Raw genomic sequence first — 17,468 nt, forward strand, 5'->3', positions numbered from 1 at the left:
TGAGTTCACCTTTCTCCGGATATGCTCGCGAAGATTTTGTACTTTGTTCTTTATATGTCCTTTCCATTTTTTCTTCAAGGTTTTTCTGCAAATGACCACAGCCAGTCTTTTTAATGAGGCCATTGGTCATTAGCCTTTGGTCGCCAAGGTTGACAGACTGGTAGTCATATTTTAGTCGTTTGTTTTAAGTGGTAATGGTTATGTGGGATTGTCCCAGATTAAATTTCAACGCACAGAATCATAACCTCCAACAAATCTACTCAAATTAGCAGCTGGTCAGTCCAGTCAAACAAAACTTTTTTAAATCTGGATATGCAATAAAAAATGTTTGGCTTCAAAGGGTTTCTCATGTTTGAGAATGTAGTAAATGGTGTTTTTCTACAATGATTTATTTTTTCATTATTCATATTCTGTGCCACAATTCTCATTTTGCAACCGCTAGAACATGCTAAAGGATTATCTTTTTTTTTTTTTTTTTTTTTTTTTGTGCTCTGCACCATCACTAGCAAGGCCTGCATAAAAATACAGCTTGGATGCTCTGTAGTGCTGCAGCCTCACATGCAACTCATTATCATTTCTAGAAAAAAGAATACACCTAATCTCTTCTATACAAACATTATGCTGCTTTCATGCATCAAGTATTAGATCACACCTTCACTATTTGACGCATAATTGATCTGAACGTCATACGTGTTAGTGGTATACCACAGTTTGGGTCCTGCAGGCTTTCGAGCAGGTGATAAAGGTCTTGTTTTAGTAAGGGAGGGTTTTCAAAATAATGATGTTTTGCCGGAGTAAAGAAAAGGACCTAAGTTTGTAAAAGGGCTTTTTGTTTGTACACTACTGAAGTCTGTTCATGTGAAGAGCATGTGCTGTCAAAGTTGTGGCCTGAACTGACCCGAAACGGAGGAAGATACCACAGCAAAGGCTCTCAACAAGGTCATGATTCGAAAATTACTCATAGAATCTAAAGATTTCTGTCTTAATGTAAATTCATATTGGCAACCAAGATTGAAGCTTCCTCTAATAATGAAGTTAAAATAGCTTCAGGACTATAAATAGAAACAGTAATTTGAGAGTCACAGTTCATTATCCTGCATAATTACAGTGTCTACAAATAGTTGGTGTGTTTGTGAGCAAAACAGTTGACTACCACGGATCAACATGCCGACCTGAAGGGACTTCTCTTCAAGTGGTATAGACTGTCAAAAACTCTTCCTAGTCAGACAAATGGGCTATTTAACATCCAGTAAGCCATGGTGCTGCGGTTCAGGACGATTATAAAAAAAAAAAAAAGAAAAGAAAAGAAAAAAAGAAGTCAGCCTACACTAATGTTATTCTCCATGTCTTATAGTATGTTTGGGTCTTCCCTCTGGCCTGTAAAGTCATCAAATCCATTTTACCATGGAGTTGTTGTCGAGGCAAACTGTAGTCTGTATTTTCAAAGTAATTATTATTTAGGTAAACAGAGATTTTTGCTCAGCATTTAGACATCCCGAATTACCCCGAGGTAGCAACTATGGCTTTTGGGGAAGTTAAGATTTTTTACCCTGTATTTTTGAAATAGAAGTTGTGCTTGTGCTTGTGTGACGTAGATGCAGCACAAAGGCACAAACACATCTATCTTACACGTGCTACTTTGAGCTAGGAAACCTCAGAATACTTTCTTTTTATATTTCAGTATCATTTTTAACACATAAGTAAATCTCTGGTGATATTTCCAAAGAGTCCATACGTGTGGACAGTTGCTGCAACTGTGCTAGCTCAACCAAGTTTAGCCCTCAGAGCTGCGCATTAAAATAAAAGGTTTGGTCCCTTAACAGGACAGGAAAGGCAACAAAAAGGATTAAAGTGCCCACAGAGTTAATGACACCATAATCCCGGTTCTCATTTCTTTAGTAGAGCTTTCTCAAACTCACTAGTGGACTAGTAACTCTGTTGCACTGCTTTCACGTATATTTTAGGCTAAACTTGTATTCTTCTTCCCACTGGTAATTTAAAAGCCAGTGGAATGTGGAAAATGATTGTAGGAGTCGAGGGGAGGGAAAAGATATGCCTTGCTTGGTCACTTTGGTGTCTAAAATCCGTAGCTGTGATGGAGTTTGACTGATTTGTGTTTTGACCACATGTGCCAGACCCGCCTGCTATTCTCAACCCGTAATCCCTCCCTGAATTCCGGCATGCGACTAATTTACTGTAGGGGCAGGATTTTTTGCTCTTCCAGGGAAAAGATCCTTTACCCCCTTTCTGTTACAGGGTTCTGCGCTGTAAGTGATGCCACCTGTCAGACTTGACATCTTATTCTCCATATGGAGAAGGTCTTTATCAGCTGCAGTTGCGGGGACCGGGAAAATGTCTGCCACCTGCAAGGGGATTTCAGACCTTTAACTCTCGAAACAGGCTGCATACTTGTGATTCCATTAGTTTACTGATCACTTTGTCTTTCTGTCTGTTAATTGAGCAGTGAGCTTTGGGCACTGTAAGTTGGGTGGTGTGGTAGTAAGAGCAACATTTATTGCACACACATTTATCTTTCTGCTTTTCTTTCTTTAGGTTTAAGTTTTGAGTAATACTTGACCTTGGTTGGCTCAAAAATGAACAATAAAATTGGTTATACAAAGATTCAGTTGCTGTGAAGATACTTGAAGTTTTGGTTTTAGAAAACTGGTCCATGTTTTCATGTTCCCATCACTGCCTAATGCTGCAGCAGGAAGTTGCCTTGGCGCTACTTCAGTAAGAGCATGGTGTGACCACATAACTCTTTCCCTGTGAGCTCCAGTTTAATTGGCACATCCAATATGTCTTCCAGAGACAACCATAGCCTCCAGGTCAGAAACCATGCTGCTGCCTTTTCTGTCAAACTACAGTGTTTTCATGCAGCCATGTCTATAGTACAATGCCGAAATGCGTTACTTGTGAGGACAATGAAAATTCTCCAGACAAAGCACAATTGCTCCAGCCAGTGTGAACTGATGCAGTCGGAGGAAAACAGAAAAGCTGTGCTGCGGGCCAAACTAAGGAGGTTTTAATAGAATTTCTAAAACACCAATTGCGAAAAGCAGGCTAGCATTTTCTGATTCTGAGTGCCCTGTAATTTAAAGCGTGTGGGTTCAAGCCACTTATTTTGTGGTGGTGGCTTTACTGGCGGGTTCTCCAAAAAGACAGAGGCCTATGCAGCCGAGGTTTGAGTTAGCTGCCTTGTCTTCCTTACTGACTGACTGAGCCGCTTCCCCTTTGGTATCTGGCCACGGTTGTTCTGCCGTCATGGCTAACCTCACTGGGCGTAGCTTTCCACCGTTGGGTGTTTAGAAAGCCCAATAGGAGGACACCTGCTTCTGGATTCATTTACTATGTCTCTTGACAAACAACCATACAGTCTGTTTACGGTTGCAAATGGAGAGCACATGATTTAAACAAATGCACAAATCTGCCTTTTCGCTAAACTGACGTGTAAACAACAACCAAACATCCTTGTATTCCAACATCCTTATTTGCCATGTGTCTCTTGGAGACATACTGTATATGCTGCATTATTACCTAATCTGTGCTTTACGTCAAATATCCTCCAGGCACTATCTGGCATTCTCTCCTTTGCATACTTTAGGAATTTCCCAGAATTTCCCAAATTGGGGAAACACTTGTGGTCGTCAAGGACATAAAATGACAAACAATTGAACAACAAACCTCTTCCATAGCCTGTGCACCAACACGCCCTTTATTTAATGTGCAAAACCACATACGCGCATTCACACTGTACAACCCAGATCTCTAGGAAGAAGAGAAATCAAATAAAGCCAATGGAAATTTGACAATAAGGTAATTTATTATTGTAGTAGATTATTAACAAACTTAAATAGCATAAGTTCAAATACCTGAGAAGGAATGAACAGAGGTGAGCGACAAAGGGAAAGCAATTTAACAAACATGTAGACAAGAATCATCTAACCCCGTGCATTGCATAGAATAAAGAAAAAGGTTCCTTTGCAACTTTTTGTGTGGCCTGGCCAGCCTTTGTGCAGGGCTTTAAGAGAATACAGATATAACATTAAACCACAGTGTAGCGCAAAAAGTCCTTTTGAACAGTTCACTTGTGCATTTTTGTATCCGGTGCCAAGACATCTGTCTAGTGACACACCCTGTAATTATAAACGAAAGGAAAAGAAATGTCTTTTGATTATTTCCATCCTTATTGCATGCACACACAATCAGGCCTGTTATGACAATTACTACAAGAAGCTGTAGAAATTGAAAAGATTTTATTTTTATTTTTTTTCATCTGTACGGCAGTGAGGTAACCCGGTGAAATGATGGCACAGTGGGATCCTGGACGGTGACTGAAATGACAAGGTTTAAAATACTGTGTTTGCATTGTAAACACTCAAATATTTGAAGACATAGCGGCCACTGAATCTGTGGGGCAGAACTGAGAAAGGTTCATCTCTTTCCAGGACGGAAACAATCAAAGCCCTGGTCTTTATTTATTTTCGTAGATATGGACCTGTTTTAAAATTAAACTTGCCTTTGGACTTCTTAGTGGATGGAAAAGCGGCAGCATCTGCCAGGAGAGAGTGTAGGGAGGTCTGGGAAGGGTGGCTACAGTCTATCAGCAGCCCATGTGGAGGGTTATGATGAGAGGGTACGTTACAGGGTGCTCAAACAGATTATGGTGACTCACAGCACTGTACAAACAGCTCGCAACCCTGCTCTTCTATCTAGACGGCACACTCCAACACATTTCACCAAGAATGAGTCCATGCACATGTTTGTGTGTGCGGTATCTGTGGAGCTCATTACTCAGTGTCTCTCCAAAAAGCCCTAATACAAACTGAATTCAGCTGCTGCTTCCTTGAAGGAATTATTGTAGTTATTGTAGTGTGGGCAATTTTAACATTATTTGTACAGACAGCAGTGGTTTAAGTAGCAGTGTTGAACGTGCTGTTGGGGAAGTGCTGGTTGCCGTTGGGGCTTTTACAACTAGTTTGTCCGCCAGAAAAGCACTGACGAGCTCACCGTTGGACTGTAAAATGTCTCCTTTGTGTTTTTGTTCGAAAAAAAAACAATTGTCATGCATGTATTGGCCAATATGTCATAACCATTTTTTCACAGCTCTTAATAATCTATATTGGTATTGGCCTCAAAAGTCCAGTATCAGTCAAGCTACAGTTGCTACGCTGTTTTTTTTATCTTGAAAGGTGCAGCTCAGTGGACGATAAGGTTAAAATCTTCAATCACAGTACATATCATGACATATAATGATGTCAGTATATTGTGATATAATATGGAAATTCAGTTGAGAAGCTGTTACAATATCCGGATGGGAATGTCAGTTACTGCTAATCCAGAGAATTAAAAACCTGAGAAATCAAGGCATTTCATCACATTTCATCTCCACCTATTAGTCTAAATCTCAAAGTGAGGCAGTGGCAGAAAAGCGTAGCTGTTTTTTTGTTTTTTGTTTTTTTGTTTTGTGTTTTTAACAAACAAATGTTAGTTTTTTTTTTTTTTTTTAAATCTCAGGGTGGCATTGTTTGACATTAATGCCGATAAGGTATTTTAAGTAACTTGCCTAATGACCACCGAAAATGTTCCCAAAAAACCCCGAGATAATTTAAATCAACCGCCGGGCAGAGCTGTTTAAACACGAGGTTAGCCTTACATCCGGTCTCGTGGTGCATTTGAAGCACCATTTGCTTTCCGAAAGTAACACGTGTTGCGTATTTATGAGTTCCCCCCTTGCTAATGGTGCAACCTCTTTTAAAGAAAAAAAAAAAAAGATTAAAAAATGATGTGTTTCATTTATTATTGCACATCTACTGGGTTCTCTATACTGTTTTAATTTGTTATGAAGCTATGATAAGCACAGTTGTGATTGCAGAACAGTTTGAAGGAAGTAAAATCAAATTCTCTTAACCGCGTTGATGTTCCTTTCTCTTTCCCTTTTCCTTTACATTTAACAGTCATATTATATACTTTTATAAAACTCATGAAATGAATACCCCTCCGTTGCTTTCTCATTGTGGCAGATAATGTTGTTGTGGTTTGTTTCGATTGAGGATGACAACCTGACTTGTATTACCTCTTGCATTACTGACCGTTTTATTGGTGTGTTATCATGGACTTAGTCTCACCAACGATAATAATTTTTTGTTATTAAAATTAATATATCAAAAGGAGTGTAATCTGATTTTCTAAGAACCTGCTTAGTTCTCACAAAGTCCGAGCAGCCAGCGCTCGCCAATGTAGGTTAGCGACTTTGATGACCTGGTTTGTTGCCAACACACTCTTCAGTAAGTGAGTTCTGGCTCTGGATCAAATATCCTGCAGGATGTGTAATTCGGGTAGATGCCCGCGGACGCAACACACTTCACCACATATGCTTTTCCACCGTCACATCTATTCCACAAGCTTTCTGTGTGAAGTCACTTTCAAGTCAAATAAGCAATGACCCCTCCTCATCTTACTCCTGAACCCCTCCCCAAACTCCCTGAAAAACACACACACACACACACACACACTCCTAAAGGAATATCCAGAAAGGGGACAAGGGTAAAGCCTGCCAGAAAAAGGGCTCCCACCTAAAAACATTCCTGTAGTACAGGCCATGTTTTCCTTACCCTAACAAATTTACACAGTTGTTAGTGATGGCCCGGGATTCCTCCTAAAGCGCAGACCACCAATAATAAACAGTATGGCAGCTGACACCGCAAGACACCTGCACAGCTCCCTGACACTGCAGGATTGTTCCCAGGGACTGGGGGAGGTTGGCGTGGGCAGAGGTGGGCCGGAGGATGGGGGGCCGTGGGGGCCATGGGGGCCAGCAGACAGGTTGGTGGTGTCTGTGTGTGTGTGTGTGTGTGTGTGTGTGTGTGTGTGTGTGTGTGTGTGTGTGAGAGTGTGTGCGTGTGTGTGGGGGGGGTAGTTAAAGTACAAGCGTTCAGTTTATTTATTTGTTTTGATTTCATTTATGAGATGCCAGGACACCAATCGGCCACAACATTAAAACCAGTAACCGGTTACTGGTTTATATGTTGTGGCTGATCGGTGTCCTGTCATCTATCAAGCAAAAATGCTGGCTCCGACCTCTCAATCAATCGGTTCATTTAAATTTTATTCATTGTACATATGGTTTTTTACATAACCCTTTTTTTATAAACAAAAGACGCCAAATTCTTCAGATGTTAAATATTTTTGAAATATGTCGAAGCTGGACAGGAACTTTAAATTCTCAAAACAAAATTTCAAACAAGAACTATTGGGTATAAGAAAAAGTAATGGCGATTACATAACTGATCCAAGCTTTGGATACTTGACATTTGACTTGGTGCCAAGGAAGAATTGAGGTTCAATACCCAGTCCTGGTGGCCAGCTCTACTCTGCTCTCTGTAGACATTTTGGGCTCTTTCCGTTTCACGCACACCACACAAACAAACACCTACAGTCACACACACATTCAGACATACACTCCTCTTGCCACAGGATGTCAGGTGGTCCGGCCATTGTGTCCTCACCTGTAGGACTTTGTCAAAGCACAAAGGAGGGGCACAGTAGGTGTCAGCCCGCTGTCAGCTTCTGTTTGACTTGAATTTGTAAATCCCTCTCTTTCAGCCGTGGGCCTTTGAAAGATTAGCCAAAGGTTTGTGGAGTAATTCACATCTGTGTGGGTTTTACTTATTGTCAAGAGGAGGGGGATCCCTCCACAGTTTTCACAGACCTCAATAATTACAACTGTCAACACTGTTCAAGTTACACTGTTTGTTTCTGAGCGCATCAACGTGTTCGTAGTGGATTTTTTGAGGGTGGGGTACCCATGAGGATTTGGGATGCATTGTTGTGTTTATTAAGTGCACGGATCATGGATTTAAAGGAAACTCCCGGTCTACTGTTCTTTATGGGTTTGTGTAACCTTCATCTTAAGGTCACTGGTGTTTTGCTTCCAGCACAGCTGAAATTTCAACTGTGCACACTTAGAAAAGAGTTTCAAAGAGGAGCAAACTGAATATTGAGTATCACAAAGGGACAGAATCTCTACCTGGGACCTGTGCAGCACTCAGCTTCTCAGGCACCAACCAGACTGAAGTTTGCCATAAAGCGGGGCCTCTCACCCGCTGCCCCGTGAGGTCACAGCACCTGTTCTTGGTAATTGCTGGCAGGTGACGTAAGGCATCCACTTGTTTTCCATGGTGTAAGGTGGAGGTCCCCCCGGCTCCCTCCAGCACCGAAGCTGGAAACTCACGTTGCTTGTTTGCGGCAAATACCCGAGTCAGACTCGATCGCTCTGCTCCTCCGGTCCCCTGAGAGGTAAATGAACGCTGGCTTACCTTTCAAAAGCCAGTTAATAAAACAAAAGTTATATTTATATATTTCTGCAGTTTTCAGCAGTGTGCTTTTGTATTTTAAGCATGTATAAGACTTATCATTTTCATTTTCACTGAATAATACATGTTTTTTTTTTTTTGTTTTTTTTTTAAAGGAACAGATGAATTTAAAAAAAGGTGTCCAGGCATCTGAATGTTCTTGTATCCTGGCAAATCGCTCAAAACACTTGGATCTGACCCTTTTTGATGGTCATTTGGTTATCGTTTATGATAACTTTGTACTAGGGTTGGGCAATATGATGATATTCAGCGTAACACAATATAAATTCTTCCACCGTTAGAGATTCCGTCATACCATTTCCCGTACCGTATCTGTAGGCGTGGTGTAATAAGTGACTGTTTGCACTGTTGCAAATCACTGAGCAGGACTGCTTTATGGCAGTTTTGTATAGTTGACAATTGACAAACCAACTTCATTTCTAACCTTCTGTACTTGGGGTAGTTTTACACACACAGTGCTCCTGTGCAGTGAGGGATTATCGCCAACATTGGTGCACACAGTTTGGTTGTAAATTAAATAACGTGGTTTACATAATCTGGCTAGACTGTTGTCTAAGCTGTTTAGCAGTGTTGCCATTTTACATCGGTGATTACGTCATCATCATAACCAACAGAAATGACAGCCAAAGCTACAAAAATAAGACTTAAATTGTAAGAAACTGGCATTATGTTCAATGTGTTACATACTGTACACTGCAGATAATTTATATTATCAGACTCAGACACAGTTTTTTTTTAATTGTAATGTTAACTTGTTTTTTAATACAGATTTTGGATTTTTAACATGTCTGTTTTCCCACTTTTATTTTTGTGATTCACCGCTGCTACATATTGCTGCAAGTATAATCTTGATTTTGCTGCAAATGTGGGTTTAGCCAAACATGTTGGTAACACACAATGAGAAGTTTAGATGCGGCATCTTGTGTCTGTTTTATAAAAAGCCATTGAAGCCGCTGTTTTATCTTGATATACTTTTAATTTGACAAAAAAAAAAAATACATCTGCAAAATCTGAAAATGGCCCAGGACTAAGAACTGTATCAAGTAAGATCTTTAACTTCTACAGTGTGGAACAGGTACTTGCTCATTTGACAGACTGATCTTATTGATTTATCCACCGAAGACCAGTTTAACTGATATTTTGAACACCACTAACGAAATGTTACTGGCATCTTTTGCCATGTCCTCCCGATAATGTGTTTTCAAGGCGGACTGCGGGACGACAGAAGCCAGTAGATAGGGTATCTAGCCCAGGCCTCCAGCCAGCTGTGAACCTGATAGCATCTGCTTTAAACATTTGAGAGACAGAGAGAAAGGAGCCCTCTTTTCTTCTGAGCTCTGGAGCGCTAGTTATCTCACGCCTTTTTAGTAAAGGGATCCACAGATGGCCCGTGTCCTGACAGTTATACAAATGTGATATCACTAGCTGAGGTATTCCGCTTGGATCCTCTTTCTGTGTTACTGTAGGCTGACAAGTGAGACTCATTCATGCTCAGAGTAAACAAGACAAGTCAGACACAAAAAGAGTCCTCCTTTCTCAAGGCAAGGCCGAAAAGACAGAAAGAAAGCTGCTTTTTTATCTTTGTGAAGGCAGACAAAACAATCTCTTCACACCTGAGTGTGTTCTCTGTTCGGAGTCCTTCCCATCCATTGTCCTCATGTGTTATCTTAACCATCAAATCGACATGAAAAGATCATTTCATGTTCTGCTGCCACCTGAGGGATTAGGAGAACTTGCCTTTCATTCGCTTTGTCTGAGTCAGGTGATAAAACCATTTGTCATCCTTTCTTGTGTCTGATTTGAGCTCACTTCAAAAACCGGGTGTCTGATGAGCAGATGGGAAATGAATTTGTTTTGTTTGCACTGGAGATTCCAAACCTTTTTCGTTGTGACTCATTGTGCTCTAATCAGAAATCAGTGTTGGGATTGGGAAAGAGCCCAAGTGTCACCCTTACATCCAGGGTTGTTTTTCAACAATTTCTGAAAAGCTCAGACATGATGTTGGGGCACGATTTTGGCACTTTCATATTGTAAGCTAAACAGATACACACTTTTCTATTTTACCAATAAAATTGGAAATTAAAAAAATTTCCTCGTACCATTCAACGACTGCACCTCCAATTCACTTGTGTATTGTGTGTATCTTTCTACTGCAGTGAAAGGGAAGCAGACTTGCTATTAGCTGTGATCATGTGTAGTTTCATGATCACATCAGGAGAAAGCTTTGGGTTTTTGGGAAGACGGCGAGTGTAAACTCTGAAGTGCAGAACAAATGACGTGTATAACTGTTCTTTTTAACTGTGGCTGTTTTTGTTAATTTGTTGCGTATCATTCAGTGTCCATGATCTCTTGTCCGGGGTCGGTTTCAGGTGAGCCACGTTTTGGATCAGGCCTAATTATTCTCAGGTCTTGTGTTTTTGGGCCCCTGTTTTGGAGACTGTCCTCCTGTAAAGGGGACGTAGTATGAAGAGCGACAGAGTCCAGGTTAGGAGGAGGGTTGGGGTGGATGGATGGGTCAACATCATTGTTTCCTCTAACCCTGACCGTTCCACAATCTTAACTGCATGTTTATTATTGTAACCCTGAGGACGTAGGTTCTCTAACTGTAAGGAAGAACTTATTTTAATGCTAACCACAGTTTTGAGCCAAAAACTTGCCAAACTGTGACCATTCCACAACCTAAACCGCATGTTCATTACTGTTATCATGATGACAACGGTCCGATTCACCTGCCACCGGTACACTCCTATGGGTTGTGTCCGAGGGTGGGAACAAGCGACATACTGCATTTGATCATTTAGGTTTGAGGACTTGTTGCCTTTTAGGTAGGATCTCTCTCCTAAATTCATTTATTAGTTTGAGTTTGTCTTGTAAAGAGGAAACTAGGTCTCATACTGTCACAGCTACACCTGAACCAGGAAGGTTGAGTGGTCCATCACACTGGGGATTGGGTTACAGTAGGCTTGTGTGAAATGGTGTTCATTAAAACAAAGGGGAAAAAAACATTCAGCATGACTTCTAAACTATACTAAACATATGTTAAACTAAGCTGAACGTTTTTGATAATTGAAATCAACATCAGTATATTTTTCAAGCGATACTAGTCAGGCCAAGTGATTTTTATTTAGCCAAAAAGCACAACTTTGCCCCAGAGGGTTTTACAATCTCCACAGCACAGGACAACTTCTATCCTTAGACCCTGAATTTGTACAAAGAAAAACTCAACACAAAGACATATGTCAATAGATGAAAGGGAGAAATCCCAAGGCGAGCAACAAAGGAGGGATCCCTCTACGGGATGGACACACGTCTATATACAGACTATATAGAAGAAGCAGTAGAGTTACAATATGGAGAAGCGGAATGAGCGTGTTAGGATTAGACATCCTGACCGTCTAAAGGAGTGAGCTGCACGTCATACTGCTAAGCACAGCTAAGTTGAAGTTCTAGCGTTAAGAGAATTTGAATCAAGAAGTTCTGTTTTCATTTGGGCTAAAAGTTTCATAGGGATTCCCCAAAATTAGATGCTGCTATAGGGCCTATTTTTTTTGGCTTTACTTACTTGTCCCCCCTTTTTTTATTTATTTATTTTTTATCTTCTTTTACCAGAAAGTCCCTTAGCTATTCACACAACTTACAGCATTAAATTTTTAAGCTCCATTCTCACCCAAGCTGTAGGTGTGTCGGAACAGAACTGAGACTCTAGTGATTGTAAGTCGAGGGACTCTGCTCGAGTCCCACGCGCTTATCCGAGCGAGGCACTCTGTAGACGGCCCACCTCGATGAACTCGGGCCCTCGCAGGACGACACAAATTGGACTCGTTTCTTATTTGAACCTGACTCAAAAGTATAACATGAGCGTTTGTATTTCAAAGTGGGACAATTTGTAACAGATCCCCTCTATCTGTCCACCTTTAACAAGTGACATTGGCCTTCCTAGCTTTCAGTTCTTATTGCCATGATTATTTACACAGAGGGTTTCCTTTCTTTTTTTCTGTTTTTACAGTCGGTCATTTTCATAAGGGATCATAATACTCTCGGACAGGAAGTATCTGGCTATATAGACTACGCCCACAGACTCAAGACCCAAGATTTTGAACCATATTTCAACGGAAAGAAGAGGCTCATGCCAGGACACTCGGATTTATGGTAAGTCTCCTTCTATTGTAACATGTCCGTGTTGGTAAGGGAGGCTTTGACTCGAGTGGGATTTGACAGGATTTGAAGAGTGAGGAAATCTTATTATCCGGGATTAAAGATTCAAGTTGACATGAGTGACCAATAAAGGCTTGGAAGGAGCTGTGCAAAGGGCCACTATAGTTAGTATGTACGGCACCAGCCGCTGTGGCTTCAGCATGGATGTGGAATAAATGTACACTGCGTAAGTACAGCTCAGTAGAGCTGCCAAAGTGCTGAACCTGTCTGGGCAAGACAGACATGATTAGTCAGGATTAAAGCGGGTTTAAGCCATGAGATTTTGATCTTCTTTTAATGTGCAGGAAATTTGTCATCACAGAGGAATGTAATACATTTTATAATCTCAGAATTAGATACACTGATGGATAAGTAGATCGACTAATTGACTGATTTACTTTTAGAGGCTCAGAAAAAAGTTTCTTGCTGGTTTGATGAGGACGGGACTCCCTTGGGAAGGTTCAGGTGAAGAGCTAAATCGATAATTCAGCTGACAGAAAATCAATCTGCAACTGTGCTGAGAATCTTTTATTCATTGAAGTTATGTTTTAAACAAAAATGCCACACCTGCAGCGGTTATTAAATTATCATTAGTCGTAGCACTATAGTTGGGTGTTTCCGTACACCAATTAAAATTGATTAGAATCAGAGTAAGAAATACAGTTTTTGGGTCAGCAGCTTATCTTGTCAGGGAGCATTTTGGCCATCAAATCGGATGAATTAGGTTGTATATATATATGTGTGTGTATATATATATATATATATATATATATATATATACAAAAAAAAACCAGCATGGTTTTAAGATTGGTGACCATGCATAATCCAGACAAGTTAGTGGCATTTTAGAAGGTTTAGAGGGTTTTGGGGGGTTGAAAACCAGTCATCAGTGAAAAGACCGAATATGGAGATGCACAGTTCTCTCTGGAGAGTGACAGGATATTTACTGTCATGGAAAAATACTTAAAGCTGCACTGTGTAGAGTTTGAAAATTGTGACTCTGTAAATATTAAAAAAAAAGACACTTAACATATGCCATCAGAATCATTTAAAAGATGCCAAAGATCCATAAAAATTGCACACATACCTCCTTATAAATTTTGAAACCAAAGTTACAGGGGCTTTAAATCTGGCATATTGAGTCAAGATGCGTCAGGAACAACCACGTGCATCAGTGCCGGTCTAACAAATTCCAGCAAAAGCCATAAATGAACTGCTGACCTTACAGGTGTCAGCTAAAATCTAGTCTGTATCCCTCAGTGGGGCAGGTAACATCTTTATAATTCTTTTTCTATCAGGAGAGCTGTGTAAATAGAGAGCTGTCAGCAAATTACCGGAGCCAAAACCATCCCCACATTCCACATACTCCTGCATAGTAACATATTACCAACATTTCAGATAAGTGCTAGAAATCCCATGAGGACAAACACAACTAGACCGGGGTGAGAACGGGAACGTGTATTACATGGTTTTGTTCAGAGTTCAGCCAAATGGCATGCAGCTTGTATAACCTCGGTGACACTGGGTAGAACATGGTCTCCAGTGTCCTGATGTGGACAGATTTTCAAGGAATATTAGTCTTTCTTTTTCACGATCTGGGTCTTATTTTCCTAATTAGTTCTTTCCTACAAGGCATAACTTGAGCTCTTACAGTACTTACCAACCTAATGCGTGAAATCTGACAACAGGGTTGCATCAGAAGGCATACTTCACAACAAGAGGCCATTAGGGCCAACATTGCAGCCACAGAGCACTGTCTGTCTTAAGTATTTGGAAGTTAATATGATACCTGAAACGGCCAGTGTCATTTTTCAAAGCGTTGAAAAAACTGCTTGCCAGTGCAGCTACAGTAAGTGCAGATGGGTCAAAGCCGAACCAAGTACAGTAGCTCTGTAGAAGCTCGGAAGAAACCAAACGGGTATTTCAGTGGAGAGTTTGCCCAATAATTTCTAACTCTGAGCTTTGTTTTCACCTCCAAGTAAGTGGTTTAGATACCGTAACATGGTTAAACTGGCGATTTATGTACAGACTGTCTCAGTGGCTCACTGTGGCTGAAACAAAAGTAAGACTGAGGTTGTTAAACAAACAAAAACAGAATTTTCCTTAAGATTTGCCAAAAAAAAAAAAAAAAAAAGTCTTAACTCATTGTACACTAGATGGATTTTTTTTTTTCAGGGCTGTCAGTTAGATGTCATGGTCTTCATCAGCAGATGGAGTTTATGTAATTCTCCGTGACAACTGTGCAAACACCAGTGATGGAGACACTAGGATGATTTTATAAGCTCGAGAGAAAGCTACTAAGTAGTCTTTGAGTTAAGATTTTTTTTTTGGTCAAACTATTGTTTTCAATTTCCTTTAATCCTTTAATATTATTTCTGTTAAACATGTGCCCAGACACAGCGCAAAGCAAATTTTTATCTCACTATATTCGCACAAAATTGTCCGTCTGAGGGTTTTTGCGGTCCATGTCTGTTCGTCCCAAAAAACCAATGTGCAGAGTGTACAGACGTAAGCTATTGTTTGTTAGCAGTTTATGTGCCAACCAGTGTGTGTGGCGTGTGTGTCTGTGTGTGTGTGTTTGTGTTTGTGTTCAACTCTGACTTTTTTCGACACTTATCCCAGGACTCGGTAAAGTCCTAGGATAAGTTCAAAATTTTTTACAAGAGTCCAGACATTTTCAAATCGCACAAATGCGAATTCATCGTAGTTCATGCTGCCTCAGGCAAATTCCTGACTGTTTGCATCCACGAATTGGCTTTGCCTCGACATTGTATAAAATTACAACATACAACATATCACAGAGTTCTGAAGTTTTATAATCACAATATGCATGTGAAGGCTTTAATAAATCCCAGAGATTCCCAGTTTTATAGGCACAGTGTGTACGTTAGTATTCAAAGTACGATATATCTGATTTACAGGAAACGGTTTTTGCCTCAGCAGTTTAACGACAAGGACATCAGTCTGCGTTTTATTTTTGGAAGTGGTTTTCCCTTTCTTTGAAACCAAAGTGTCAGACGTGCGAAGCTGTGTTGTTTTACTTATCCATTTCTCACCATGGGTTCTGACACACAACCCCGCTCGTGGCCCTGAACTCGACCTCTTCTCCGGCGAGTGGAAGCCCTAACAAGCTATAGGTGTGAGTCATTGGGCGAGCACGCCTGGAGGTACAGCCTACTCTCTAATGACGCTTTTATGAGGCTTCCCCCCTCAACAGGTCTCTCTGCCCTCCCTCCATCTGTAATCTGACTTCGCGCCCCCCCTCTCCGTCTCTTTTTTTTCCACCCACTAATGCTGCACTTCATCAGATTTACAAATCTCTCTGTCTTTATTTTCAACTTTTCGAACCTTGTGTTCCATGCTTTGCTACCTCTCCCATTTTCTCCCCCCCATGTCATCCTCTACCCCTCCCTCCCCCCATTTTTTCATCTCTGTCGGGAACAATAACACCCAGTGTGGTTGCCGCTAAGAGGGAGCAGATGCTGGAGCCGCTGCCCACTCAGTGCACTAAACCTCCCACCGCAGGACTCTGAGTCCTGTCCCTCCTCCTCCTCCTCAGCCACAAAGAACACAGAGCAGCGACACCAGCGCCAGCGCTGGCCTCTACCTCCCACCTCCAGCAAGGAAGGGTGGATAGGTTCACATACACAGTCTGCAGTGTCTGAAGGAAGAAGAAAAAAGAGCAGTAGCAGAGTATCTCCCTGGAACAAGTATGTGAATTTAAAAGACAAGAAGAAGAAGAAGAAGAATGAATTGGTTGGAGATGTTTGGAGAAAGCATCGATCACGCAAATTGTACAATTCTTACTTTCCAACTGTGTGGAATGGGTGTGATGGCACTTAAAAATAATGAGACAACACACAGGAACTGAATGCTGAAGACTAAACGCATCAAGATTTGCTCCTTTGAGATCACCTTTCAATTCATTCCTTTTTTTAAAGTCGCAAATTTTGCAACAGCATGATGGAGATTATGTGCCTGTCTCAACCTTCGGTTCCAACTTAAAATTACGTCTAATTACAGAAGAAAGACCATGTCAAAATGCACTTTGTTTACATTTTACATCAGTTGCAAAAATAGGAACTGCAGCTCGCTTTCTCGAGACTGTTCATTTTGACTTCTGTCATTAAAGGACCTTAGTGAGTGCAACTATGTCAGAGTCAACCTGATTAACATCTCATCTTTGCGTTTTCTTATACTGCCGATGACAAAACTAAAACACATTTGTTTTTGGCAATATTTTAGTTTGTTTTTTTTGTTTTTTTTCCTTTTGCATTCTCAGTCACATCTTGGATCTTTGCGTTCGCACTAACTCTATAGGAGCAGCAAGGAGCGAAAATCAGTCGAATGCTGGGCTTGATTTATTTTAGCAGGCACACCGGGTGGGTGGGTCGTATAAACATCGTTTGTAAAGGCATATGTTGGAGGCCTCTGACCTTCTGGGGAACCTGGTTAAAGTAAAAAAAAAAAAAAGTGCCATCAAAAATCAAATTTTTTGATGGCAGAATTTTCCTTTTTGCCTATTTAGAAATTTTACAGCTAATAAAGCAGTTAGTGACACAAAACCACGCAAAAATTGAGGCGATACTGGTAATAATATTGATAAAGATGCCCTTTTTCTTGACAAACCGTTATACAGACATTAACTTTCAGATACACATGTGAAACTGGTCTGTTCCAGTAACTTCAGGGCAAAATCTGGGTTTAGCCTTTAAATAATTTAACCAAAATCTGACTCTGATAATGCACATGAAAGGGGCGGGGGGGGGGATCTTTAAAATATACAATATAATGTGTTTAAAGGCTAAATGATTACAGTTTTGTCTGCACGACTTTTTACTCTGAGCTTCCGATGTGGACACGCACACATAAATGCACATGCACTTAAGTCCTGACCCT

At 40.7% G+C, this 17,468-nt stretch overlaps 1 protein-coding gene across 4 annotated transcripts in view; it reads left to right on the plus strand.

The window, feature by feature from the left end:
• cfap299 (cilia and flagella associated protein 299) overlaps positions 1-17,468 on the plus strand; it is a 75,945-nt gene that overhangs the window by 46,976 nt on the left and 11,501 nt on the right. For all 4 annotated transcript variants that reach the window (XM_040154391.1, XM_040154388.1, XM_040154389.1 and 1 more), the window contains one exon: positions 12,382-12,524. In XM_040154391.1, the coding sequence (XP_040010325.1) occupies positions 12,382-12,524 (143 nt within the window). The remainder of the gene's footprint in view (positions 1-12,381; positions 12,525-17,468) is intronic.

The sequence above is a fragment of the Xiphias gladius genome, chromosome 19, assembly GCF_016859285.1.
Source record: "Xiphias gladius isolate SHS-SW01 ecotype Sanya breed wild chromosome 19, ASM1685928v1, whole genome shotgun sequence".
NCBI classification, from domain to species: Eukaryota; Metazoa; Chordata; class Actinopteri; order Istiophoriformes; family Xiphiidae; genus Xiphias; species Xiphias gladius.